This window comes from Petromyzon marinus, chromosome 11 (genome assembly GCF_048934315.1).
Source record: "Petromyzon marinus isolate PM22_M1 ecotype Great Lakes invasive population chromosome 11, UKy_Petmar_22M1.pri1.0, whole genome shotgun sequence".
In the NCBI taxonomy this organism is placed as follows: domain Eukaryota; kingdom Metazoa; phylum Chordata; class Hyperoartia; order Petromyzontiformes; family Petromyzontidae; genus Petromyzon; species Petromyzon marinus.
In genome coordinates, this window is record NC_133677.1 from 2,162,746 (window position 1) to 2,189,717 (window position 26,972).

A 26,972-nucleotide genomic window follows, 5' to 3' on the forward strand; every position below is an offset into this window, starting at 1 on the left:
TACCGCATTAAATTGAAATAACATTTTGAAAATGTAGTTAATCGTTGTTTTAACAACTTCTTCGAAAGTTACCTTGTTAAACGAATTGAAATTATGTAATGTTTGCATATTACATGAAATTATGTGATGTTTAGCCAGACCCAAAAAGCGTAACTAAACTGTGCCAGCTTTGGTGAGAAGTCTATACGAAAAATACTAAAAATGCGTGCATGCTAAAGATGAATAAAATGCCAAATGTAATTTTTGCGACGAAATAAGAGACTAAATATTGTGTAATTTGTAGTCAAGGGGTAGCCACTAAGAGAAGTCTCGCAGCCATATGTTTAAAAAAAAAAACATTTTAAATACAAACTGCGCTTCCCCGAGGCAGATACATCTAAGAAATGAAATATGAGGTACATATTTTAAACTAATACGGATAAAACTGACAAGGGATAAGTGTTTTATCTAGCACTCACTAATAAGGCGATCAATTGCAGGAAAACATTCCTGCAGGCACTCCCAGCCGCTCTCAGGACGCCTAAAGTGGCCCGCGGCGTCATCAAGCGGAGGGTCCTAGCCTACCTTCGCGCATGCGCAGTGGTGCCACAGGCTCGTGGCGCCACCACGTGGGAGCCCGCCTGCACGAAGTTGGGAATCGAACCGGGGACGTGCGGAGATTCAGCGCCGTGAATTGACAACAACCACCACCACCACACCCCCTGAACGCTTCAGCCATGGCAAAGTCGAGCAAGCACAAGGTGGCCGAGGAGGGGCAGGCGGAGCCCGCCGCGGGCCCAGTGGAGAAGTCGTACGAGGAGCTGGTGGCGAACGTGAGCGTGATCGCGAACCCGCTCGCCTCGCGCAAACTCACAAAGAGGCTCTACAAGACCATCAAGAAGGGTACGGGGAGGCCAGCGCCGCTCTCTCTCGTCGTATATCTCTCTCCCTCCGATCGTGTCTCTCCCTCCCATCGTGTCCCTCTCTTCGTGTCTATCTGTCCCTCTCGTGTCGCTCTCCCTCTCATCGTGTCGCTTATCCACCACACTCTTGTCTGGTGTGCTGTCCTGTGGTTATATCACGTGTGTGCTTCTCGTGGTGTTTGGTCTCTAACGTTGCGCGCCCTCGTCTGTTTTTTGCGCTTCTCTGGTATCGCGTGTCGCCTCTCTCTTGTACGTATCCTACCTATGTGTTAGGCTGTATCAGGTGCGCCGTAGTATTTCTCACGTGTGGGCCATCTCCTGCCCCTCATACGTATATCCTTCATATCTCGTTTGCCTTTCACCTCTCTCTAGGCTCCTGACTTCGGAATACAAGAGGGTTTCAATAACAGGCCACGGCTAACATTAATGGCGAGTTATATTTTAACCAGTAAATTGTCTCTTTCCCCTTTACAACCCGTGCTGAACAGCGGGGTGAAATATAGTCAAATAACACCCGCGGCGGGGGGAGGCCTTCATCCAGCAGTGAATTCACAAGTGGGCTGTACGTGACACTCGGACTGGAGCGCAGTGCGGGACGTATTAGACCAATGATGGGTGAATGCCATTTTGGATGTTGTGCCATAATCGCTCATCTTGCGTCCTCTGCATTATTCAACAGCATCCAAGCAGAAGATGCTGAGGAGGGGTGTGAAGGAGGTGCAGAAATTCCTGAAAAAGGGCGAGAAAGGGTGAGCGCTCGTTCGTCGTCAGATGCAACAACTCAGTGGCGTGCTTCGATTGAAGTTTGTTTTTCACAGCGCCTTCTATGACCCCCCCTCCCCCATTCACAATTTAAACTATCAACACGCGCTTGTTTAAAAAAAAGGTGACCTGCGTTGCTTGTGTCGTGACTGCTTGCAGAATCGTTGTGCTGGCCGGAGACACGCAACCGGTGGAAGTGATTTGCCACATCCCCATCATGTGCGAGGATCAGAACCTGCCGTACTGCTACGTCCCGGCCAAGGCGGTAAGAGCAGACGACTCGCATTTCCCACCCACTACCACGCTCAACTCCGCCGTTTCAATTTCGAGGGGGGACATACATGACACGTCTTGCTCATGTATTACCGGAGGACACCTCATGATAGCAACAACTAAGAGTAGACACTCTTATCGCCCAGCTGACCTGTCACCCAGGCCTGTACCCAGTGCCAAGGTATGAAGAGAGTTTTTTTTTTGTGGCGAGATTGGAAAATGTTTATAACTAAATAAAAAAACACTTGTATAATAACTTTAAAGACTGCGCACTGGCGCGCGACGCACGTGCATCTGACGCACGTGTCTGTTGAAGTGCGCATTTGGCACAGTCTACCAAACCCTCGAATTCATTTGGGAGATCTCAACCAGAGAGCTGACCAAAATCTACCCGGAATTAACCCTGTAAAGTATAACGTAGTATAGTGCCATCTACTGGTAGATGTTTTATGTTGTATTGGATGAATTATGAGTGGATATTTTTTTGTCTTTAACCGCAACGACAATTATTGTACGCTCCTTTTAGTTTTCAAATTTGTGCTGCGATCCACAAACATTTTTTGAGAGCCACCCCATGGATCGCAATCCACGTATTGGCCACCACTGCTGTAAGACAGTCGGGCTCCACGACCAAACAATTGAAGCTCCCCTGACAAGCTGTGTTCTTGCCACCTCATTTTTTGCGTTTGCCCATTTTGCTGAACGTTGTCGATGTCACTTTGTGCGTTCAGGACCTGGGCGGAGCGGCGGGATCGAAGCGCGCCACTTGCGTCATCCTGGTGAAGGCGCACGAGGATTACCAGGAGGCCTATGACGACTGCTTCGCTGACGTGAAGGCCCTGCCGCTGCCCGTGTGAAGAAGACGACGACTCGCGCTCGTTACTCCAAGGGACGATTCAACGAATTGTCTTGACTCCGGGAACCGTGATCCGCAGTCGATTCCACAATTCATTCATGGTCTCGTGCCATTTCTTCTTCTTTGTACTGTTTGACGTTAGCTTAATGTAACATTGGCACACGATGTTCGTAATTGATCAATTTGTTACTTGTGATTAGACGATTGCATTACGAGTCCGAGGATGTCATGTAATTGATGCATCGTAACATGCCACCGGATCCAAACCAGACACGTTTATGTCAAAGATTAATTTATTAAAATCAGCTATTCCACTCAACATGCTTTGTCATGCACATACGAAATTGCAAACATTACCGTTATGCTGATAATACCAATGGATTAGTATACATATAACAAACGAGATACTGCTGAGACAAAAAGATATTAGAGTTGTGCCACCAATTTGCAAAAGTTAATTGAACCGCAGTTGGGAGGACTGGAGAAAGGGGTGTGTGTGTTGAACTTCTTTCCCACCATACGTAGCCAACCAAGCTGATCGGAGGTGCAGCACGTGTCCCATTGCCTCGTATGCCTTCGTGTGAAGGGAGACGTGACCCATACAACTAACGCGTGTGATGGTGCTCCCCACATCAACAGATTCATATTTTTTTGGGATACATTTTGTTTATTGGTCGAGGCATTAATCACGAATGACGTCGAAGCGTTCAGCTGCCCTTTGAAAGAAGACTGACACGTTGGTTAATCTGTTATTGTGAAGTTTTGTGTTTTCATAAGACTTGGTATCTTTTTTTCTTTTACGTCTATCAAAAGTGTGATATCGTTTTGTGAAAAGGAAAGATGGGAAGGTAGATATTTAAATTTGTGTCATTGCTTTGACAGCTCCCAGGTAGGTTATTTTTTTGTATTTAGGTGAAAAAATTTGGCTGTGAGCATGTTTTTAGTAAATTGAATGTATGAAAAAAATAAACAAAAAAATCCTTCCATACCACATTTACATGTATCGTTTTATTACAGACATTTTACAAATTATTAAAACTAGTTTTGAAAAAAAGGTTATAAATGTTTGCCTCGTGTGCATTTTTGTTAACTTGAAATGCGAATAAAAAATATTTTTTCAACATTTCAAATTCAGTCCGGTAAACACCAAAACAAACTGGTCTGGCTGTGACGATTAGATGGAATTAATCCATCTGGGTCGCGGTTCACTTAAAAAAGCAATGTGGAAATGTAGCATCACATGGGCTGCAACATTGACTCGAACTCATTACTATGTATCATCAGTCGTCAATCTACTGGTTAATGAAAAGTTCAAAATTTTGCTGCCATAAAATAGGATATGACAATTCTAGATTTAAAGCTTTCGTGACTGCAAGGATCCATACTCTTTGGTTCTATTTGGTAAAGTCACGTAACAAACAACATGACAACCCACCTCATCTGCACACAAGCCGATTGTAACTTAAAAAAAAAGCACAATCCCACTTTAATCGCGAGCGTGCCAATATATTTGCAATCGCTGATTCACGACCACCTTAGTAATCGTCGTCTGGGGATACCATCATCCACGGCGGCGGCTGGATACCCATGGACTGAAAGTATGCCCACCACCTTGGCTTCTCTTCCTCCTCATCGTCCTCGCCGTTGTTCCTGGAGCGGCCCTGGCCGCGGCTGCGACCCCTGCTCAGTCCGCCCCTCCTCCCCCCGTCGTGTGGCTCGACGGGGCTGGCGGTGGTGCCGGGTTGCCGCGGAAGTTTGAAGTCGACGCGGCCGGACGTCTGAAGCCGCGCAGGGAGGCGCACGCGCTTCACCACGGCGCGGTAGCCCGCTCGGGACGCGCGCACGATGTAGCTGCCCGGAGGCAGCAGCCGCCAGAATTCACCGCTCGGAGCTGTGCCCCAAAAAACACAAAGATCCACCCCCACGTATCTATATATATACCCCTGTGACAGCGTTCCGGGCAAGTGCTCTTAGCGAGCACCTAAGACACAGGCAAAGATCCCCCGTATAGCCTTAACAGACTGTTGGGGCAAGTGCTCTTAGCGAGGACATAGGACACAGGCAAAGATCCCCCGTATAGCCTTAACAGACTGTTGGGGCAAGTGCTCGTGGCGAGCACATAGGACACAGGCAAAGATCCCCCGTATAGCCTTAACAGACTGTTGGGGCAAGTGCTCTTGGCGAGCACATAGGACACAGGCAAAGATCCCCCGTATAGCCTTAACAGACTGTTGGGGCAAGTGCTCTTAGCGAGCACATATGACAAAGACCAAGATCCCCCATATAGCCTTAACAGACTGTTGGGGCAAGTGCTCTTAGCGAGCACATAGGACAAAGACCAAGATCCCCTGTATAGCCTTAACAGACTGTTGGGGCAAGTGTTAGCGAACATCTAAGACTAAGATCCCCCGTATAGCCTTAACAGGCGGTTTGGGGCGAGCGCTGTTAGCGAGCACCTAAACGCACACGCGCACGTGGTGTAGCGGTGAGCGCGCTGCGCTACGAACCTGGCACCCCGAGTTCGATTCCCGCTCACGGCCAACACCAGTGGCGATTATCTGAACCGGTCGACTCAGCCTCAAATGAGTAACTGGTACGATGTGTAAACATCGCCACGTGGGAGACAAAGGCGGCCGGGCGAAGTGCTGGCATCCATCCACACCCCCTCGTTTGCTGTGTCGACCACCATAGGTGCTGGCTAACAGCACTTGCCCCCAACAGTCTGTCACAGGCTATACGGGGGATCTTTGTCTCTACAGGTGAGGGCGTCGCACCTGTGACGGTGTCGCGCAGGTTCCCCTTGATGGAGATGCGGGCGCCTCCAATCCCGGCACCGCGCTCGTCCCGGACGACCCCCTTGATGCCCTGGTGGACCTGCTCCGGACACCACCAACAGGCGTCGGGGTCTCGACGGAGACAAACCCCACACACGGCCCGCACGGCGAGGAAGGAGGAGGAGGGGGGGGCTGCTCGTGCCCATCCAGCAGCGGATAGCGAAAGGGGCTATAAGGTGTGCATGGGTGATTTTTATTTATTTATTTTCGACTTCGCGAATGCTTTTACGCGTTGACTTACGCTCAGTTCGAGCAACCACGTGCATGGTCGATGGGCCGCGTGAACCGGAGCCGCTGCGGAGGGGGAGACGCTGGGAGGCTTCGGGTGATGCGAGGCGTTCCTTGGGACGCGTGCGGTCAAGAGGGGGTGGGGGGGGGGGGCTCGCCTGTCTAACACGTGGCAGGTCACGGGCATTTGGTTCAAGCAAGGCTGGCAGCTGAGGAGGCGCTGTGTGTCGAAACGGGCCCACAAGGGGGTTTTTGCTTGTATTGCACCACTGCTGCTGGAATGTAAATCATAGTTTTATGTAAATCATACTTTTATTCACTATCTGTCGAGAGAAAGGATTATACGAAGGTGATAGATGTATTATTATCTGGTCATCGATTACGTTGTTGTTAACATGGGACCTATTTTTGCCAGCATCAAAGTATGAAAACATAAGAATAGGATTTACCCATTCTGGCAAGACGTTCATCTTAACATCTGTTTGTTAAGATGTTCATCTTAACACCTGTTTTATTGCCAGAAAGGGTAAAACCTATTCTTATTTTTTCAGACATTGTTATTGTACGCCAATTCGGATGCCACGAATTTCAAATCCATCGCTGTAACGCGCCCCTCTGCTCTCCCGCCCGCCTTCCCCAACCCGCACTGACCAGCGATCCGCAACGCGTGTGGGGAGGCCCTCGTTCAGCAGTGGATCGACAGAAAAAGGGAACCATGATATTTTGTCGGCGAGATGAACGTGACGCGCTGCCGGTGCCGTGCGAGCGAGCGGTGCGGTGCTCACCGCCTCCACGAAGGTGAGCAGCGCCTCGCGGTTGTGCGCCCACTCGATGGGAAGGTCCTCCCCGCTCGGGAACTTCACGCAGCCCAGCTCGAGGGTCAGCTCCAGGCATCCCGAGTGCAGGTAGCTGAAGTCCGGCATCCCTGCAGAGAAGCTCACCATCGCTCACCGTCGCTCACCGTCGCTCACCGTCACTCACCGTCGCTCATCATCTCTCACCATCTCTCACCATCACTCACCATCGCTCACCATCTCTCACCATATCTCACCACCACTCAGCATCGCTCACCACCACGATATTTTTATCTTTGTCCTCCGCTTTCTCCTCCTATGTGCAGCCAATCACTCAATCGTGGAGTTGGCTAAAGCATCCCAGTGCAGGACCCTCCTGTAAATGTCTTGAGACTCAGTGGAGCTTTCAAACATACAAACCTGTCAGTTCATCCTTGACTCCACCACTCCACCCCATCACTCCACCCTTACCACTCCATCATTTCATCTCAACACCACGCTTCACAACACAACACCACTCCCACCTCACCACACTTCTCCCACCTCACAACATCACTCCCACCTCACCACTCCCGCCTCACCACTCCCGCCTCACCACACTTCTCCAACTATTCACCAGCTCACCTCCGCGGAAGCTGTACCACTCGGCTCCATTCACGATTCCCCCGGAGGGTGCCCCGGTCTCCCCGGGGCACGGGGCCTTGTGTTTGTCGGACATCAGCGGGTGAGCCTCTGCGTACGTCCGCGCCAGCAGCCGGAACATCTGTGCGTGTGTCACACGCATACATAACTCGTCACCGCACTGATCGAGTGTGGGCCGGTCAGGGCGGGGAGCACAGACCCTTGGAGCATAGTACGGTACAACGGTGGCTTTTGCGGCCACTGCCCTCTGCGGAGACCGTAGGCCCGCGGCAGGGTGCTTCAAAAAAAATGTTGAACACTTCTGAAAATTTGCAACAATACCGTTAGTCCCATTTAAGTGTTAACATTTCTTTGAAGCACCCTGTAGATTCTAGATTTGAAGCTTTAGAATGCTAGCTGGCTGCACATCCAGTCTCCTACAGTCCTTCAAAGCACGCTTTGGAGAATTTCGTGAGCACACTCGTCTTTTTAAGTTCATCACCCATCCAAACGAGTGTTCACTGAACACAGCCGACCTGAATTACATCCCTGGTGTCTCCGTCAGAGATTTTGAAGCAGAAGTGGCTGACCTGAAGGCCTCAGACATGTGGGTGAATAAGTTCAAGTCACTGAATGAAGATTTGGAAAGAATCACACGACAGAAAGCGGAGTTGGCGAGCAAGCACATGTGGACAGAAATGAAAAAACTCCAACCCGAAGACCAGCTGATTCTCAAACCTTGGAACGCGCTTCCTGTCACATACCACACACTGCAGCGTGTGAGTATTGCTGTATTGACCATGTTTGGATCTACGTATGCATGTGAGCAGTCATTCTCACATCTTAAAAACATCAAGTCCAACCTACGATCACGTTTAACGGATGAAAGCCTCAACGCTTGCATGAAGCTTAACCTCACCAAGTACCAACCCGACTACAAAGACATCAGCAAATCCATGCAGCACCAGAAGTCGCATAAATGGTGAGTGTTATAACAACATTAATTAAAAGAATAAATTCAGAGGCTTATTATACTGACATTTAGTTGAATTCACTTTTAAAATATATTATATGGCTCTCACTGAAATAAATTTCCAAATTTTTTGCTTTCATGGCTCTCTTAGTCAAAAAGGTTCCCGACCCCTGCTTTAGATGTTACATCGTTTGGTGATGATGGTGATGCCGCGTTGGCAGTGGCGCACAAGCACGAGAAACAAAACAACTTCTCAGTCAATAACGCTGTGGCGTTAAAAAAAATATATACATTTCTTATTTAAAATGTAACAGTTGACGTACTGGGCAATGGCCCTTCTCCGTAGCACATCAACGGACGGTGTGCTACGGCGAGAAGGGACATTGCCCGAAATGTCAACCACACTGTGAAGGCCACAGTGTGGTTGCCGTAAGCGAGTGTTTTTGTTGTTTTGTACACGGTTGTGTCCCAAGCACATCTGTGAAAAAAGAGCTTTACAGCTCAATCGGATTCCTTCAGCAATAAACAACAATCCTGATTGTGATGGACCTGGTCTTCGGGCGTGGCGGAGTAGAACTTCTCGCCCATGAGCGACGCGTCGTACGGGTAGCGCACGAGCAGCTCCCCGCCGTGCAGGTTCCCCGCCAGCACGAAGGGGAACTCCTCCATCCAGTCGATCACCGCGCGCGTCTCCGGCGCAACCTGCGTCGTGCGCACGTACGGAATGGCGCAACAACAACAACAACAATAGCAGTCATGGCAATCGTCGTCATCGGCGGCGGCGGCCACGGTCAACCCCCGTGGAACCGCACACAAATCCCGCGGCGTGACGATTCCACCCAGCACCTGCACGCCAACTCTTAGCGTCGCTCCGTCTCCGCGGCGGACGCGTCTCTCGGAAGAGTTCGAATTCCGCCGCCGCCACCGTGGGGCCGCCGTCCCTGCTCACGATGCGTTCCGCCCCCAGGCCGCTCACGCAGCCTTTGGACGACCTCCGTCTCGCATCTCTGCGTGGCGTTCTCTCATTCCGGTTGCTGCTGTGTTTCGTCTGTTAATGTAATTCCCAATGTGCGCCTCTGCACGCATCTTTTCGGCGTTTGACTTGTATTCGTCGTTACTGATCAACGATGATGATTCTGAGCATTAGATTACACCGCCTTTGTCCTCGCGGTGAATGGACAAAGGTCTAGCGGCGTGTTGGGTGTGTGTGTGCCTGTGAGCCTCACCTTGCCATCCCAGTACTGGTCAGGCACGGGCAGAGGCTGCGTGCGGCGCTTAGGCCGGCGCAGAACGCCGCTCGTCAGGTCCGGGAAGTTGCGGTTCAGGTCGATGTTCTGCATGTTGTTCCTGCCCTGGATGGCCTGCCGATCCTCCTCAATCTGCAAGCGTCGGGGTGGTGGGGGCAGTGTGGGCAGACAGATATTCATTCATTCGGAGTGTGCGTGTCTCTCTCCACGTGGTCGCATGGATCCTCTCGGTTTTCTCTCCACATTTAGAGACGATTTAGATTATTTTGCTGCTATAAATTTACACATGTTAAGCCACTTTGTTGAGCTTTCATTTGTGGCCAGGTCAGTGGGCTTTGCCTGGAAGGATGGGGATGGTTTAGTTTTATTTGTATGTTTGGGTGATTTGTTTACCTGTCATGTACTTTGCACTACGATCGTGGTTTTGTACTGTTTGTTATTGTAACGTTCTTACCCGCCCCTGCTGGACATCTGTGAAAAAGAGCTTTATAGCTCATCGGATTCCTCCAGTAAAAATAAATATTCTGATTCATTAGCCAGACGTTTCATTCATTCTTTCGGACACGTGCCCCCGACTTGGATCCACCACCGTTCACTCTTTGGTCTCTGGAGGGGTGGCGGTGACATGGCCTTAAAACACACGCGTCGCTCGCTCCACAGCGGACGTTAAAGACCCCCGACGCCGTTCGCAAGAGTAGGCCATTCCGTAGCGGTGTCATGGTCCCAGTCGGCCAATTTTTAAATATAATTCCCACAAATGACTGAAATGGGAGTACACACGCGCACACGTTGCAGCAATGAACGCCCGCTACTGCAAAACGCTCGGCTGGACCGTCTTGGAAAGGTGGATCTTGAAACGCGGTCACTCTCTCCTGGGGTAAACAATCTAAGAAGTAGGAGTAATAATAACAATAACTTCATCAATTAGCTGATAACGCAAAGAGGACGGTAGAGCTTGGGCAATTGTTGGTATCGTGGTTCCCCCTGGCTCCTCTGAGTCGTTTCCCCTCTCTCTCTTCGACGGCGAGAAAATACCGCGCAGCTGCGGTAGCAGTATCGCTGCCGCGGTTGCAGCTGCTGCAGCTGCTGCAGCAGCAGTAGGGGCTGCAGCTGCTGCAGCTGCTGCAGCTTCTACTGCTGCTGCTGCTGCTGCAGCAGCTGCTTTTGTTGCTGTCGCCGCTGCTCCTGCAGCGCGGACGAATCCGCGGCGTTTGCGACGGAGCCGCTCACGGAGTCGGCGGCGAGCTCGTATCCGTCGGGGTTCATGGAGGGGAGGATGTGGAGCCGCGTGGTGTTGAGCAGGCGGCGGACGCGCTCGTCTCCGTCCTCGAGGCGTGCGCACAGGTGCTGCGCGAGCGCGACGAGCAGCTCACGGCCCAGCACCTCGTTCCCGTGAATGTTCCCCACGAGGCGAACCTCAGGTACCACTGCAGGAGGATGGGGCACGGGGGAGGGAAGAGATCGAAACGTCGTGACCTCTTAATAATTTTCTATCTACGTGACTTTGCCGAAAGAACCAAAGAGTAAGAGATTTTTAGTTGAATGATTTGTAAAAATAAAAATCAATATATCGCGATGAGATTATTTTTTTGTCCCCCCCCCCCACGCTCCCCCCGCCCGCCCACCGCTCGTTGCAGACGTTCGAGGTTCGAATTCGGAGGGCTGGACCTCCTGTTATCATTATTATTATTCTAGACCGTCGTCCACTATTTCATTTTACTGAAATATGTCACCCGAATAATTAACTCGAGACGGAACATCTCGTTTGCGAGGTTGCCCTGGGTTTGCGAGTGACGCATATGCGGCAAACTCGTAATGACGCCGCGTACGTGACCACGATTCCATACACAACATTCGCAGGATACGCTCACGCGACGGCGAACACGGTCTCACAGCGTCGAGGACGGGAATTCAAGACAGCCAGGGCAGTGCCGGGGTGGACACCGCCGGTTAGTATCGAGAGTTCCCCGGCTGTGAACGCTTGCGATGGGGATGAGATGAAGCGAGGCTGAAGTGGTGTGGGATGGGTGGGGTGGGAGACGGGTGAGTTGAGCGGAAGAGAGAGCAGGGAAGAGGAGTGTGAGCTGTCCATTGTTGTTGTTTGATTGTTGTTCGCTGTTGTTGTTTGATTGATTGTTGTTCGCTGTTGTTGTTCCAATAGCCAGGTGTTGTCTGGCCGAGCTGTCGGTGAAAGCGGTTGCCGTAATCGGAGAGAGAAGTCTCAACAACAACAAAAAAACAACAACAACCCGGCTCCACTCCTGTTACAGCCGCCCTCACCGGTGAAAACGTGGGGAGGGGGGAGGAGTGGGCGACGCTCTGAACTTAATCTCCCGCGACCGAGTCGATTTTCTTCGCCGGCGCTTGAAGACAAAGGGGTTGACCCCCCTCTATGGTTCCGTCGCGAATCCCCTTTGTTAAAAAGTCACAGCATGACCAGATTCACGGTACACCTGGGTGCTGAGCTTTTAAACAAAACAAAATAACAGCTCGCAGATAACACAAGCCACGCCGGTTTTCACGGCTCCTTGTCGGTCCACCGCCGCCCGGCGGACGTGCCTCACCGTGCTGTCAGCCAAGGGGGTGGGGGGTTGTTTCACCATACTTCACTGTGCCGGTCTATAAGGGGTTGCACAAAGGGTAGGGGTCCCGGGACCGGTTGAGATACGTATGATTCGCCACTGTTGTTCGCCGTGGCCAGGAATCGAACCCAAGCGGCCACGTTTAGAGTGCAGGATGTGAAACCACTGGCGCCACCGCACCTCTCTGTAAGCAATCGTTTATTTTGCTCTATGTTAAGCTTGATATGGTAAAAAAAAACACGCTTTGAGACCTGTGTTGCTTGAATATGATTTGACGAGTCACTTGAATTGTATTTCTTGTAGGAGGAAACTAGAGAGTCCAAAAGAGACATACATTTGGGACAACGTTCAAACCCCAGAAAAGAATATATCATCAATCTATTTCCTTCACAGCCCACTGCAGGTGTCTTATTGGTCCGGCCTTGATGTGTCATATTAAAAAAAGTCTCATTCAATTAACCAGGAGAGCCTTATTGAGCTTCAAGAATCTTTTTCATTAGAATTATTATTGTTACTATTCAATCGAGGCATTTCCATTTTAGAGAGTGTTTTGCATGTGGGAGGAAACTGGAGGACCCAGAGAAAAGCTCCCACACGAGAAGGTGACACACACAAAGCTCCCCACGAATGGGTTCATGAACCCACTGCCACCATCTCTTGACATCCAGAGACAGCCCAGCAAGGAGTTTCACAAAGTCACATGTGATCTACCGACCCCTTGCCTCCAAATATGTGGATCAGCAGGGCTCCTTGTCCTCTCCCTACCCCGCTAGATTGAACTGCAGGTCAGTGTGACTTTTTTTCCCTCCCTCTTTCCCCCTTCCTAAACTGCGCTAACGTTTAACGTCACGTAAATATTATTGCGTCGTTAAACACGCCAACCGCCACACAGGACCGCCTCGTCAACACGCCCGCCGTCAGTTCGGCCAAAAAGCTCCCCGAGAGTCCAACGTACGCAGCTCGTGCTTGCCCGGGTTTTCCGACAGCTCGATGACGAGGAGGTCCCGGTTCTCGAAGCTCTTGCCGATGCTGTAGAGCCTCGCGGCGCCGCCGCACGACTTCTCCGCCCGGCGCAGCGCCCGCGTCATCTCCGCGTGCCGTCGGTGCCTCAGCACGGCGCCGCGATGTCCCGCGTCGGCGCCGGGCCAATCCTCCCCGTGCGGCGAAGCGTCTGTGTGGGCACGTGGGCGCAGGGGGGGCGGGGGGGGGACAAAGGCGGACGTGTCATCGAGAGAAGCGCAAAGTCTTCCCAAGGCCGCTCGGCCGAAGCGCCGGCGCCGTTCGTCGCTTTCTTTTTCGGAGGTTTCGAATCCGTAGCGGCCGCCCTGGTTAATGCCACACGCCGCCTGCTTCACAGTGAACTTTTTTTAAGATCCGTGTGACATCGCTCGCAAGAGCAAGCCACTGTGTGCCGGCGTCACGCTCCAAATTTGAAACATTACCCGCAAATTACTTCATACCGTACGCAGCCATCATCGCCGCCTACTGCAAACGCTTGGCAGGAACCTCCTGTAAAGCAGTCGTGATACTGGGTGAGGCTTTCCTGGGTAAACAAGCATAATAATAATGATAAAGGTCAATCATAGTCAGGTTTTTGCCAGTTGCGTAACAATGCACCACTCAGGACAATGAGTTCACATGCAGCTCTTCCCCCCCCCCTGCATCTGGTCGTGTGCACCCTCTACTTCAGCTCAAACACTGGGTTTTGATGTTGTTGTGTCATCAGCAGCCATGAACAATCCGCTGCTGGATGAGAGCCTCCCCGAGCTGTCACCACTCACGATCTTGCGAAGCAACGATCCGCCTAAGCACCCGCACACAATAAGTATTGTTGTCCTTCCCCCGCACGGTCAGTTATGTATGGTGCGAAAGAAGTTAAACATACTGTAACATGCATCAAGTAAAGCCGGAGTCTCGAGACTCTTTCAGGAACATCCGGTTACGTTCCACCAATGGGTACGTTTGTATAAATGCACGTGGGAGCTGAAACCCCAAGGAGAAAACCCACCACGAGTACTCACTGGGGGGGGGGGGGGGGGGGGGGAGGCAAAACACTCAAACCTCCACTTGCCCCACCGCCACCTCCGGACCACCTCGTAGCCCCGGTGATCCACCGCAAAACCCTCGCCTCCGAAAGTACCTCACGGCAGTCCGCCGGCGCGAGCCACCGCGCCTGGCACCGCCCCCGCTCGGCGGCGCTCTCACCGAAGGAGAATCCTCGGCCCGTGGGGTCCACGCACTCCTCCTCGCGCTCGCTCGCCGTGTGGTTCTCGCACTCCAGGTAGTGGGGCCAGCGCATCTGGATGCGGTGGAAGGCGCGCTCGCAGTTCCGCCGGAGGTCGGTGCAGACGGCGCGGCAAGGCCTCACCACACGCGAACGGGTGCGCGGGGCGCCTGCGGTGCAAGAAGGGCTTCGTCATCAACGTCGTCGTCGTCGTCATCATCAGCGATGTCACCGTCGTCGTCGTCATCATCGGCGTGATCAATATGAATGGTATTCTGTGAAAGAACAAAATGCAGAAAATCCCTGGGTTTGATTTTCCACGAAGCTCATGGTCCACCATAAACCGCATCCGCACAAACTACGATAAGAATAAGACTTAGCATTTACAGGGTGCTGATAATGGTCACGCACCGGACAACACCTTACGTCACAAACATCGTCTCAACCGTTCCAGTGAGTCGAATGGACCCGGCCTGCAGAGAGGCATAATCAGCCAGCAGGGGGGACACGTGCCACCTGTCTCCTGCTGCCCACATTCACACAGCGGGCAGCTGTCACAGAGGCCCCATCGGTAGCCTTCGGCAGCCACACACACAACACACACACCCCCTGGTCACCACTGGCAGCGGCTCCACGGAATCCACTGACGCCTTGGGATGTCGACGACGCATAGACCGGTGGTGCCCCACGCTGGGCTCACAAACCCTCGGACCTCTCGCAACAACGACAACAACAGGTGGCAGGGGACCCGGAGCCACGACGAGCGCTCACCTTCCCACGCCAGCGGGTGCGGCTCGGGCGGCGGCGGCACGCACTTGGGCGCCAGCACAGCGCACGCGAAGAGACGCAGCTGGGGCTGGCACTCGCCGTCGAGCAGCTGCGGGAGCACGCTCATGAGCACGTACTCGGGGCTGCGCTCGCTGTCCAGCGGCGACGTGTGGCCCAGGGCGTTGGGGTAGCGCGTCGCACTGTACGGGAGGTCCTCGCAGTAGCCCAGCCTCAGCGGGACGCAGTCGCCCGTGCTGCTGCTGCCGGCGCCATCGTCGCCCACCCCTGCCGATTCCATCTCCTGCCCCACTTCTTCCCAGCCTCTGCGATCTGGATGGAGGGGCATAGGCATGGGTGGAGGATCTGGATGCAGGGCCACAGGTTGGATGGAGGATGTGGATGGAGGGGCAGAGGTTGGATAGAGGATCTGGATAGAGGGGCATCGGTTGGATGGAGGATGTGGATTGAGGGGCATAGGTTGGATGGAGGATCTGGATGGAGGCTCAGAGGCAGGGGCAGACCCTGGTGCATGGAAATAAATGCCCCCCCCCCGCCCCCCCCCCCTCCGGGCCGATTTCATCCCCCCCTCTTTTGATACTGACAAAATGTCCCGTAGATATCGGTGCTCTGATACTCGCAATGCCTTTGTGCCGATCGCCTTTTGGCGTTGTTCTCTCGTCTCACACCGGTGCAGAGACAAGGCCATGACGAAGGCTGCCGTCTCTGGTGCGGGCCAATCAGTTCCGAAGGCAATGCATACGTACAACATCAGCGCACGTTTGCGTTGCATGTTTTGCCACCAGCATGTGTGGTTGATGCGGACTTGATGCCTTGAAATAGGTGAGTATTTGGTGTTTGAGCATCTGAACATAACTCATGTGGTATTTCCAAAAATAGTGAAGCCTATTCTTTTGTTTTTCACACTCACTGGCTTTATTATTTAATGGATCTTTGACTATCTGAAATCATCGTCATCATTGTGAGCAACATTTTCATAATCACCATCACTCTCATGTCACCATGGTTATCGTGGTAATCATTGTCATCACTATCACTAATTATCAACACTGTAACCCTCATGGTTATCAATTTCATTGTCATGATCACTGCCATCAATGTAATCATAATTATAGTCATCACCGTTGTCAGAGTGATTCCTGTCATCGTTTATTTCCTTCCCATGAGGATCATCTTTCATTAGCGTAATCATCATCATCATATTAGTGCGTATTCTCATCAATGTAGTTATAATCATTGTAATCATTATAACCATAATCTGTTTGGTCTTTCGTGATTGATTTCCTTTGACTTCCCTCACCTCTGAGCTGTTGCCATCATTAATGATGCATCATTTTTCGTGTAATGTCTTTTTTTTTGTTCACGTCAACATTCCTCTCTCCTTCCGTGAGTGTACACAGAGCTTGATTTGTTACTGCTAGGCTGGCTTGGAGGAGAAGTTATTGGCATAAGGCACTACCACTTGAGTTCAAGGTCTATACGCCTGCCCATGATAATAATCCTACATTATTGTGGCCTGTGTTGCTGGATGAGGACAAAGATAATTGTCATGAGGACAACATCGGTCGGTTATGGGAGTTGTTTGACCATACTTCACCACGCGGATCAGTGTAGGTTGGTGAAAGACCGGTTCCGATATCAATCCCTGGCTGTGGCTGGGACTCGAACTCGAACTCGCCAGGTTTGAAAGCGCGGACAGCCGACCACTGCGCCACCGATTCCTCCACCCATACATGGGGCTTTACTTGTCCGTCCTGCTAGGTGACCCGGAAAAGAGTTGTGTACGCGGCACGCCACATCTAATACAGCGGTAGCTTTGGCTACTGGTCACGTGCCTACTCCAATCGTAATTACCAGCGACCCGGAAAATATTCAGTGAAAAACGAACCCTTATATGTAGGTGAAGGGTAAAGCATATTTATCTGTAACGCTCGCATCACCGGGGAGACAAAGGCGGCCGGGCATGACCCACAGTGCTGAACACAGCGGTTAATCCCATTGCGTACTGTGCTGACCTTAATAGGTGCTCGCCGATGGTGTGTGTGGGTTTGTGGGTGGCGAGTGCATGCCGGGTTTGACCTCACCTGGCGCGGGTCCCTCTTGGTAATATCTGTCCACGTGGTCGTATGGATCTCGGCTGCGCTCGACATCCGGGTATTCGTTTTCGGGTGGACAATCGCCTGTCCATCATCATCAACAACATTAACAACATCGTCATCATCAGCAGCAGCAGTATCATCATCGTCATCAGCAACACTCAGATATTTGGGGGTAGGAACGAAGCATCAGCTCACTGATTAATATCGATCATACAATCGCGTGTGTTGTTATGTGTTTCTTTATTGGGGGAGAGGCAATCGGCTTTCAGGCTGCGGCATGTATACCGTGCAGGGGAAATTTCGAGTTTGCGCTGGGGACTACAGGAGGTACGTTGTGGCGATTAAACACGGTTATACAACAGTAAACGGGAGCCGTACTAACGACACACCAAAGCACTGCTACAGTAGAGAGTGTTGTATGTAATGGGTTCACATCACAGCAGTGGATTGATCATGGCTAGTGATGATGATGTTGACGACGTGGCTAAATTAGTGGTACAATAAAATATAAACAAATTATTTGGTGATGCTGCTGCTGCTACGTTGGCAGTGTTGCATATTAAAGCACAAATAACCACAACACAAACTCAGCATGTTCTTTGGTTATTTGAACCTATCTACGTGACTTTACCGAAAGACCCAAAGAATATCAATTTCTGCAGTCACGAAAGCTTTAAGTCAAGATAAAAACTCAGCATATTCGTAAATAACATTGTGACCTTCAAAGGACAAAATATACATACAGTAAAGTGTTGAATTTCATATGGAATTTCAACTAAGGACATCACTGTTGAAAGAACACCGATTTCTGTCCATCTGCCCCGGTTGTTATATCATAGACTTGTTGACGGATGTCCTTCGTTGAAATTCAACATTTTCCTTGATTATTTATGGTATTTATGTGTTTTCCTTGTCAGGTCACAGTGTTATTGACGAATGTGTCAAGTTGTTTTTTTGTGCTTGTTCACCACCGCCAACGTAGCAGCAGCAGCAAAGTAACTTGCTTAGTTCCCGAACAACTCAACTGTGGTCGTCCAAAAATTGAGCAAACATCACCAAACCAACGGGCGAGCAGCGGTGAGACAGAGACAACTCTAGACCGGTTTTACAAGAATTAAGACTCATCAGTGCGGTACAGTCACCGATGCCCACGGCTGCCGAGTCTGCCTCTGAGATCCTGTCCAGAGGACCCCCCCCCCCATTCTCCTCCTCCTCTCGAACCACTTCAACATCATGGGTACCCCATCGGCACTTGCCCACATGGCAACAATTGAAATGTTTGAATGACGAGAAGACATTGCGCGAGACTAAGAGCTTCCTTACCGGCATTGCACGTGTTCGCTGAATCTCGTTGCTTCGCGAACTGCAAACTCATGTTTCTGAAAACGATGGGTTTTCTCGTCACAGGAAGACTTGGGTATTATTAAGACTCATTCTGGCCACCACCAGCATAGTCTGATGTTTAGGAGAATATTTCCCTAGGTCGCCGATCTCTGGCGGATGCCACTCCAATAAATGCCGGTCCTGGTAACCCGCTTACCCTCTCCTCCTCCAGCCCCCGTAAACACGTGCGTAGTCTCGAGTTACATGTGCTTTCACTAATCGCTCGCTCGCTTTGGAATCCCACGATGTCTTGTGAACATTATATATCTCAATTGAAACACGTACAAAAAAATCCCCAGACTGTTTTCGTTTAGATAATGCGTCCTCTGCTTGCCTTCTAACCGTTCCCACCACCTTCCCCTGCACGTTCTGGGTGGCGGCGGCTCAGAGGCCGTTTATCCAGCAGTGGATTAAGCATGCCTCATTATAGCTGGTTTTTTTTTATTTGTTTCGAGGCAGCTGTTAAGGTTATTCATCTGCCGGGGCCGGATCGTGGTCCCGTGAGGCCCCTGGTCACGTGTCTTTTGTAGCCCCCCCCCCTCCCCCCCTATATTGGTGTATTTCTCGCCTTCCTCCTCGCAAAATCATCCACTAGATCGTCAAAATCTCGCTGTCTGACAAGGTCTGACTCTATTGACACGAGTAACAATGAGCTGAGACGTGTTTGGCACGTGCTTTTCTGCTGCTCATTTTGTATTCTGCCTAAAAGGGAAAATGTCCGCTCACCCTGGCAATTTGTCACCAGCAAAGTTGGAAAAATCCGAAGTGCCACGAAAACATTGGGGAACACTGACTGCAGACTAAGTGCCTGCAACGTCTCAAGCAATTTAGTTGGGCACTTCTCACCCTCAGAGTCAGACATGAAAGACTTGAATTGGATGAGTTAATTGGCAAAGTTCATTTCCAGGTCTGATGGATATGTTGCAGAGAGTGCATTTACCTTTTCCACTATGACATCACTGTTAGACACCTGATATGACATTAACAGAACTCCAAAGAGACTGGTCAAACGCTTGTAAGCGTCGAACCGATGTTCAAGGCATGCCACGAGCTTATCAATGACCACATAACATGTTTATATTTTGAACTTCTCCCTCCCCTCAAGTGTCACACCTGGCTCTGAGCTGTCATCTGCAAAAGTTTTGTGTTTCTTCTTTCACTGAAGATCGTGCTCATATGACTGAGAGACACCTGTCACATTTTAGGCTGCCCTTTCAAAAGCCTCAAACTGGTCTCGCTGTCCCGCCACAAAATCCCTCAACAAAGACAAAAGCTGTGCTACTACAGAGATGTCAATGTCACTTTTCTGTAGGTGCATGCTTGTATTGTGGAACGAGTCAAGTATGACGTCCCAGAAATATGCCATGAACGCCATCTCTAAGGTGTCCAATTTAGTACATAGTCCAGCGGCCTCAATTCGAGTATCTCTTTTCTCATTATCATCATTGCAAATACCACCGAAGGTCTCTCTAATGTGGGTGTAATTTCTCCACAGTGCCTTGGTGGACTCTGCCCGAGCACTCCACTGAGTACTGGACAGCGATTTTAATGTCAGTCTGACATCTGTCTTCCGAAAGACTTTCCCCCATCTGCAACATGTTAAACAACTCGTCAGCCTCTGGGCTACTCATGTCTAAGGTGTTAATGCCAACTAAGTTTAGTGAAAGTGCTGCGCAAGGCACATCCTCTATCAGAGGGTTTTTTTGGTTTCAGGTGGGCCTGTGGCCCATTGTATTTTCCTGACAAGTTGCTTGCATTGTCATATGACTGACCTCTACAGTTTGAGAGGTGGAACTCAAGGCCCTCCACCATCAGTCACGCAGTCTGCTAAAGTTTTACCAGTGCGGCTTTCAATTGGCTCAAAGCCCAGGAATCGCTCCACCACATTCCCGCTGCTGTTAACAAACCGGAATATGAACGTCAATTGGTCCACATGTGACAGGTCTGGGGTGGAGTCAACAATTATTGACAAATATTTGACATCCCAAATCTCATCTGCTATTGTTTCGCGAGGTTTCTGACCCATTGGCTCAATGAGTTCTTCACATATTGTCGATGACAAATAGGACACCGTGCCTCTTCCTTTTCCGCCAAACTTTTTCATATGTTCAGCCAAGAATGGGTCAAATTTTAATAGCAATTATAGGGTGCCATGTTCTGCACTCTTTTCGTGTTCCCTTATTCTTTCAGAGTGCTTCCAGTCACTAAACCTCTGATTAAAGCCACCGAGCTTGCTGGAGAACAGTTTGCATGCAAAACAGTGCACACAACCTGTTGAGGGTGATTATAGTAGCCACTGTGTAGACACCTGCCCATTTGGCAATATACAGTTCAGAAGTTTATTGTTGAAACTTCTAGTCTTTCCACTAAGCACTCTATCTCGGACTGAAGCTGGGTATTTTTCACTGTAGTTTTGTAAGGGGACTGCTCCTCTCTCAATAAGCACTGACTTAATGTCACTGGAAGTGCTTTGCCATAATGTAGGGTCAGTGACCTCATAGCACCAGGAATGGCTTGATTCTTGTGAACTGCCCAACTGCTCCTGAGGTGGAATGATGGTTCTTGTAAACCATTAACTGTTGAGGGCTCGCCTTCAAAGGATGGCTCTGGGGAGAGTGACAACATTACTGGAAACTCAACTAGTGCTAGTTCCTCCCTCACAGCTGGCAATAGTGCTGCTGTCATCATTATTACTAATTAATATTACTAATAATTACAGCAGCACTATTTTGAAAGAAGTTGGCGATGAGGGGAACACTTTGAAGCAAACTGCCTCTCTTGCCTCCTTTTCTTTTCTGTCTTTCCTTTTGAAAGCACCACTATTCCAACAGTTGTGGTCCATATTCCAAAACTAGTATGCTATTTATATGAATATATTTATAGCATATCTCAATACTCTTTGGTTTTGTCGGTAAAGTCGCGTAGGTAAAATAAAAGAAAAGAAAACAACTAAATTAAATCACGACGTTTCGGAGGCAACACAAGCTTCCGTGACTTTACCGAAAAAAACCAAAGAGTATGAATCCTTGCAGTCACGAAAGCTTCAAATCTAGATCATATCTCAATACTTATTAGATCATAATTGAATTAATATATATTAATAATGACAACACCCTTCATTGGAGCGATTGTTGATATAGCCTTTAAAAAGGCTGTTGCTTTAGAAAAAGATGAAAAAGTCTCTCAATATATGACTGTGGTGTACCAAGCAAGAAAACAGGCATCTGTCTGTGGCTTTTCCTACCAAGAAATGTCTTATATACAAGCCACACCCCATCGATGGGGAGGGGAAAAATAGACATCGTAAGACCTGCCGACAATTTGCATGTCAACGTTAGCGTTATCTACTTCCATGGATCTAAAAACAGACGGTCTATGGAAAAAATGAATTAGGTTTTTCTTAATCTTTAACTATGGATTGGGTCTCTTATATATGCGTTAGTGTATGAAATAATATAGCTTTTGGCATATTTTTGTATGTTTCACAAAACCGTAGTGTATTTTTAATTATTAATTTGTCAACAGCTAACTAAGCTCTCAACAAGCGACAAGCCCTCGGTCTCACTAGCTGGCTTTTTAGTGCAGCTTATTTGGTTGTAAGGGCAGCAAGTTGGCAATGTGGTAGCTAGCTAACTAACTTGTATTAACAAGCCGAATCGTTTGGGCAGCTAGCTAGGGAAAATGGGCAGTTAGCTAAAATAAAGAGATAGCTCGTTACGGTAAGTCAAATAACGAACGGCTTGCCATAACGACGCCCTTCATACTGTCCTGTTATGCAGAATGAACTGACTTGTTGGTGAATATTGTACCATGTCACAGCGTATTGTAGCGTGCCAACCAGTGTCTCAGTTGTACAGCAGCACTGCACTCTCCGAGAAGCTCGCGTTTAAAGCATGAACTGTATGCTCGATGTATGCACCGAGGGGCCTGGGAGCCATAGTGGCCAACTCACACCGTAAGCACCCAGGGGCCCAGGGGCCCTAGCGGTCAGCTCACGCTGTAAGCACCGAGGGGCCTCACATTGTAAGCGCTGCGGGGCCGGGGGCCCTAGCGGTCAGCTCACGCTTTAAGCCCCAGGGGCCCGGGGGCCCCTTGGTGTTTAAACACAACATCAGTGACGATTATCTGAACCGGTCCTGATGCCTCCCCTAAGTCGACTCGGTTCAAATGAGTACCTGGTGTGGTGTCTAAATATCTACACTAGGGAGACAAAGGCGTTCGGGTGTGGTCCTGGCCACCCATTCACCTCATGTACCGTTACAGCCTTCATAGGTGCTATTCGCTAACAGCACTTGCCCCCCAACAGTATGTTAAGGCTATAAGGGGGGATCGTTGTCTTCATATGCCCCGAAAACCTGTTAGTAATAGCCTAAGCCACTTAGAGCAAAACGCAGTCCATATTCTTGGTTCTTTCGGTAAAGTCACGTAGAAGGGAAACCAAATACTTTACCCAAAGAACCAAGAATATGAATCCCTGCAGTCACGAAAGCTTTAAATAAAAAATAAAAACGCAGTCCGTCTAACTTTGCTTCATCATCTCGAGACGGGGCTACTGCTCTTCATTAAATGTTTTTTTGTGCACTCTCGACCCCCCCCCCCCCTCCCACGTCTTTGCGATGTTGCAGTTATTTAAAAAAAATCTCGATCGAAGCTTTTGGTCTCTGTCGAAGTTTTTTTTTTGGCCGCTTAACGGTAAAACCGCTTGATTTATGGAACGAGGGCTAATGCTGGCGTGCCAACGCCTGGGTGCAGAAATCTAAACCACATGGCACCAGCACTAGGGGAAACCTCGGGAGATCTTGGCCAGGCAGCGGCGCTGCGCTCAAAGCGCATGGGCCACGTGATACAGCCCCTTTGTCAATCCACTGCTGGACGAGGGCCTCCCTAAACGCCTTATGGATCGTGGGGGATATTTGACCATACTTCGCCAGGATTGTCAGTGCGGATTGGGAAGGCGGGGGAGGGTACGGGTCAAGAATGGATTTTAAACTCGCGGTATCCAAAACAGCGTCCGAATAACACGGCCCGATTAATATACAGTATGTAACAGATAACCAAATACATCTTAATATATATCTGTCCCTGCGCATTAAAAATATTCAGTTATGATCCACACCGTCATGATTAGCAGCATTGGATTCGGGACAAGCAAACCTCTTTAGCGGTTTCAACAGACAGTGTCTCATCAGCAGAAGAGTCGAGCTTGACAGTAGGCACGGACCCTCTGTTTAAGATATGGCTCCCAGTTGGACGCAAAATCATACAATACACAACACGTCCCTCTCCCGAGGCATGTAACAAACTTTACGATTCGATTACAAAATCGATTTTTTTTTTACTGTTTTAGTTGCCGTCTTGTTTGCATCGTTTATCATTTTCGTTCCTTTGCAGAGTTTTGAAAGACTAAATCAAATATCCGCATATCATTTGCAAATGATTACTCGCATCAATATCTTCCTTCTTTTGTACTCGTATATAATGTATACATTACATTTACAACACGCAACATTCACCGTGTATCGGCCGATTATTCGTGGCAAATAAAAAGTTACGAACTAACAAGAATTAAATCATTGCCGTTCATCCGCCACGCGTATCCGACGTGTCATTTCAAGATGTATGCGCAGCATCTTGGCCGAACATAATCGATTTTAATCGATTCATCGATTAGTGGGCACGCGTTGAGAGGTCACGCGCGTGCACTGAGAAACAGATGATTACAACGACGGCAATGATGAAGTTTGCCCTGACACAAGCAACGACCCTACAGACGTACGTATGTTGAACTTCTTTCGCACCGTGCGTAGCCAGCCGTGCTAATTGGAGGTGCGGGGGAAGGACAACAAACTAAAGAAGACGATCATCATCATGTACAAGTAGCAACGTCTTAAAGACGACGATGATGTCTTGAGACTACTAAGAGGCATTTTGAGCTTATTTTTGTCTTGACACAAGCGGCAAGTTAATTACTCGTGAAAGATTATGGTGTATTGACATAAGCAGCAAAGTTAGAGACGCATTAGATTATATTATTGCGAATGATGGCAATGTGTTCAGGAGCTAGATGCCAATGTTGGTGTCAGCTGGCGACGACGAGAGGGCTTCAGGAGAAAGTTCGTGTCGTTTTATTATTGCTCCTCCTTCGTTGACGGAACGCAGATGACATTTGTTTCCTATGTAGTCCATAGTTTGTTTTTATGGCCACAATCGCACAACTGTGGCTTGTATTTAATGTATCTCTATGCATCTCTGTGTGTCTCTTTGTGTCTCTGTACGTTTACTCTGCGGTTCATAGTTTAGGTTGCGTGGCCACAATCGCACTACTGTGGCTTATCTTTAATGTTTCATTCATGAAGGAGGTGTGCGCATCTGCCTGGTGATGTTCTGATGCGACCGATGCTCACACCACACGTGTGTCTTCGATGATGCACGGTGATGTAATGCATTATTGATCAAAGTAGCAACTAAATTTCACAGTGCAGATCATGATGGCAATGCTGATGAAGATTAAAACGATGATGATCATCCTCAATATCATCCTCGCGCCTCACCATAAGAGTCGCGCGATCGGGGGTCACAATCCTGACCCCGAGTAGCCCTGGGCACCACCACCGCCAGCACCACCGCCAGGATCAGTCGCGGCAGCATCTTGATTTCCATGGTCGCCTCAACTCTGTTTGCTCCTCACTCGGAACCTCGCTCACCAATCCTCGCAGAAGCGACGGCTGAGAGGTGCGAAAAAAAAATGTGATCAATGAATGAGCGTAAAGACATCAGCGGCAAGGGGACTCGACTTAGCTTCCTGCACAGCGGACATCAAAGCCACAAGTCAGCAGCAGCAGCATCAGCAGCACGCTCTGTGTGTGTGCGCGCTGTACAATGCAGCGCAAATAGAATTACTCTTAAACCACGTGGCTCGCTGTGTGGGTTAAGAACGCAGATTTTTTTGTGACCACGTGTCCAATTCGGCTCACAATGATGACACGTCGGCGATCCTGCGCTCGCTCGTTAGCCCTGTAGCGATTACATTCCCCTCCACTCCTCTGCTGCCCTCTCTCTGTCTTTTTCCCCTTCCCAGAACCACCCCACCCTTCCCCACGACCTCCTCTTCCCTCTCCTCCTCCTCCTTCCCAGCACCCATCCACAGACCTCAAATCCAACCAAGCCAACCCCCTATGCGGCCCCTGGCAATACCCGACGCCACCCAGGGGTGGTTGAGTCTTGCACGCAATGCACGGTGGATGAGGAGGGAGAGGGCACAAGGAGCGAGAGCGGTGGGGGGGGGGGGGGCGTTGATAGGGTGGTGGAGACGGCAGGGGGAGGGGGCCATCGAGCGTGTTTGGGGTTTGGACTTTTTAAAAAATTCCCGGCCATGTGCGCGCAATGAGGAGACTGTGGATCATGTGACATGTATCTCTGTATGTCTGTATGTATGTTTGAACTTCTTTCGCACCGCACGTAGCCGACCTGCGCTAATCGGAGGTGGGTCGTTAGCCTGTGGCGTTGAATGGAGCTGCGCGGGGCTCAACGCGTGAGACGTTCGTGAGCCGTGGTTTGTCCACTGCTGGATGAAGGCATCCACCCCCACCCCCTCTTACCCGTGCCGCCGCCATCCCTCGCGGTCCTGCGATGACACCGATCCGTGTTCTGGCACACGAACTCATTTCCACGTGCACAGGATACCCATGAGTCTTCGTTTTCTCAATAGTTGTATGTAGATAGGTGACTGCGTCGCTATGATCCACATCCATACCGCGAGCTATACTGGATGTGGTGTGCAGGGCCTCCTTTCAGATTTGGATACAATTAAACCCTGGAGTATTTATTGGCTCGTTATCGGTAGAAGAGTTTGACCATCATTTTTTTTAATCTCTCCCAGTTAAGCATCACACCCTATGAGAGGCGCATTACTCGGTTAACTAACGATGTGAATCGTATAGGTCTACAAAATGCCTTACGAGACTTAAGGAATTTTTTGAGAATCTTGGACTTTGAATTAAGTTTTTGCTGGCCAACATTCGGATTTTTCTCTCGTTTATCTTGGCAAATTCCAGCTGTACAACAGCCATTCTGGAAAAAAAAATCAGTAGCAATGCATATACATCAGTTGTTCAGTAATATATTCTGTGTGTATGTAGATATATAAAATAAAAACAAATATCCACCGTATAGCTCGTCTCTAGAAAGCATGTCTTCCTTTTCCCTTGGCAAATATAAAAGTCCCTATGGATAGATCCTGCTTGATCAGGGGAAAACAGAGACTGGATCCCACTTCACAAAGGATTTGGAGCTGGCTTTTCTGCTGTAAAAAAAACCGCGTAGGGTGCATGCCATGTGAATGACACACGGGTGCTGGTGTATGATTGATGCTCAGAGCGGACGTTGAAGAGCTATGACAGTACGGCTGT

General features: G+C 49.6%; 2 protein-coding genes across 4 annotated transcripts; one reads left to right on the forward strand and one right to left on the reverse strand.

Annotated features, from left to right (window-relative positions):
- Positions 1-551: 551 nt before the first annotated feature.
- On the forward strand, positions 552-3,856 carry NHP2 (NHP2 ribonucleoprotein). The gene is made up of 4 exons (XM_032952429.2): positions 552-882; positions 1,582-1,651; positions 1,824-1,929; positions 2,669-3,856. Exons 1-4 carry the CDS (start codon positions 717-719, stop codon positions 2,792-2,794), a joined length of 468 nt encoding a protein of 155 aa, XP_032808320.2. The 5' UTR covers positions 552-716; the 3' UTR covers positions 2,795-3,856.
- LOC116941372 (carboxypeptidase Z) lies at positions 3,069-26,972 on the reverse strand. Of its 3 annotated transcripts, none has more exons than XM_032952426.2 (13): positions 25,759-26,972; positions 25,116-25,289; positions 17,167-17,262; positions 15,068-15,427; positions 14,278-14,466; positions 13,028-13,243; positions 10,721-10,917; positions 9,470-9,622; positions 8,793-8,945; positions 7,274-7,412; positions 6,641-6,780; positions 5,568-5,667; positions 3,069-4,684 (listed from the first exon to the last, which is right to left on the reverse strand). In XM_032952426.2, exons 2-13 carry the CDS (start codon positions 25,222-25,224, stop codon positions 4,329-4,331), a joined length of 2,208 nt encoding a protein of 735 aa, XP_032808317.2. In that variant the 5' UTR covers positions 25,225-25,289; positions 25,759-26,972; the 3' UTR covers positions 3,069-4,328. The 3 variants fall into 3 exon arrangements, with proteins under 3 accessions (XP_032808317.2, XP_032808316.2, XP_032808318.2); XM_032952425.2 differs by lacking the exon at positions 25,759-26,972 and adding an exon at positions 25,539-25,674; XM_032952427.2 differs by lacking the exon at positions 25,759-26,972 and having other exon boundaries at positions 15,068-15,394; positions 25,116-25,672.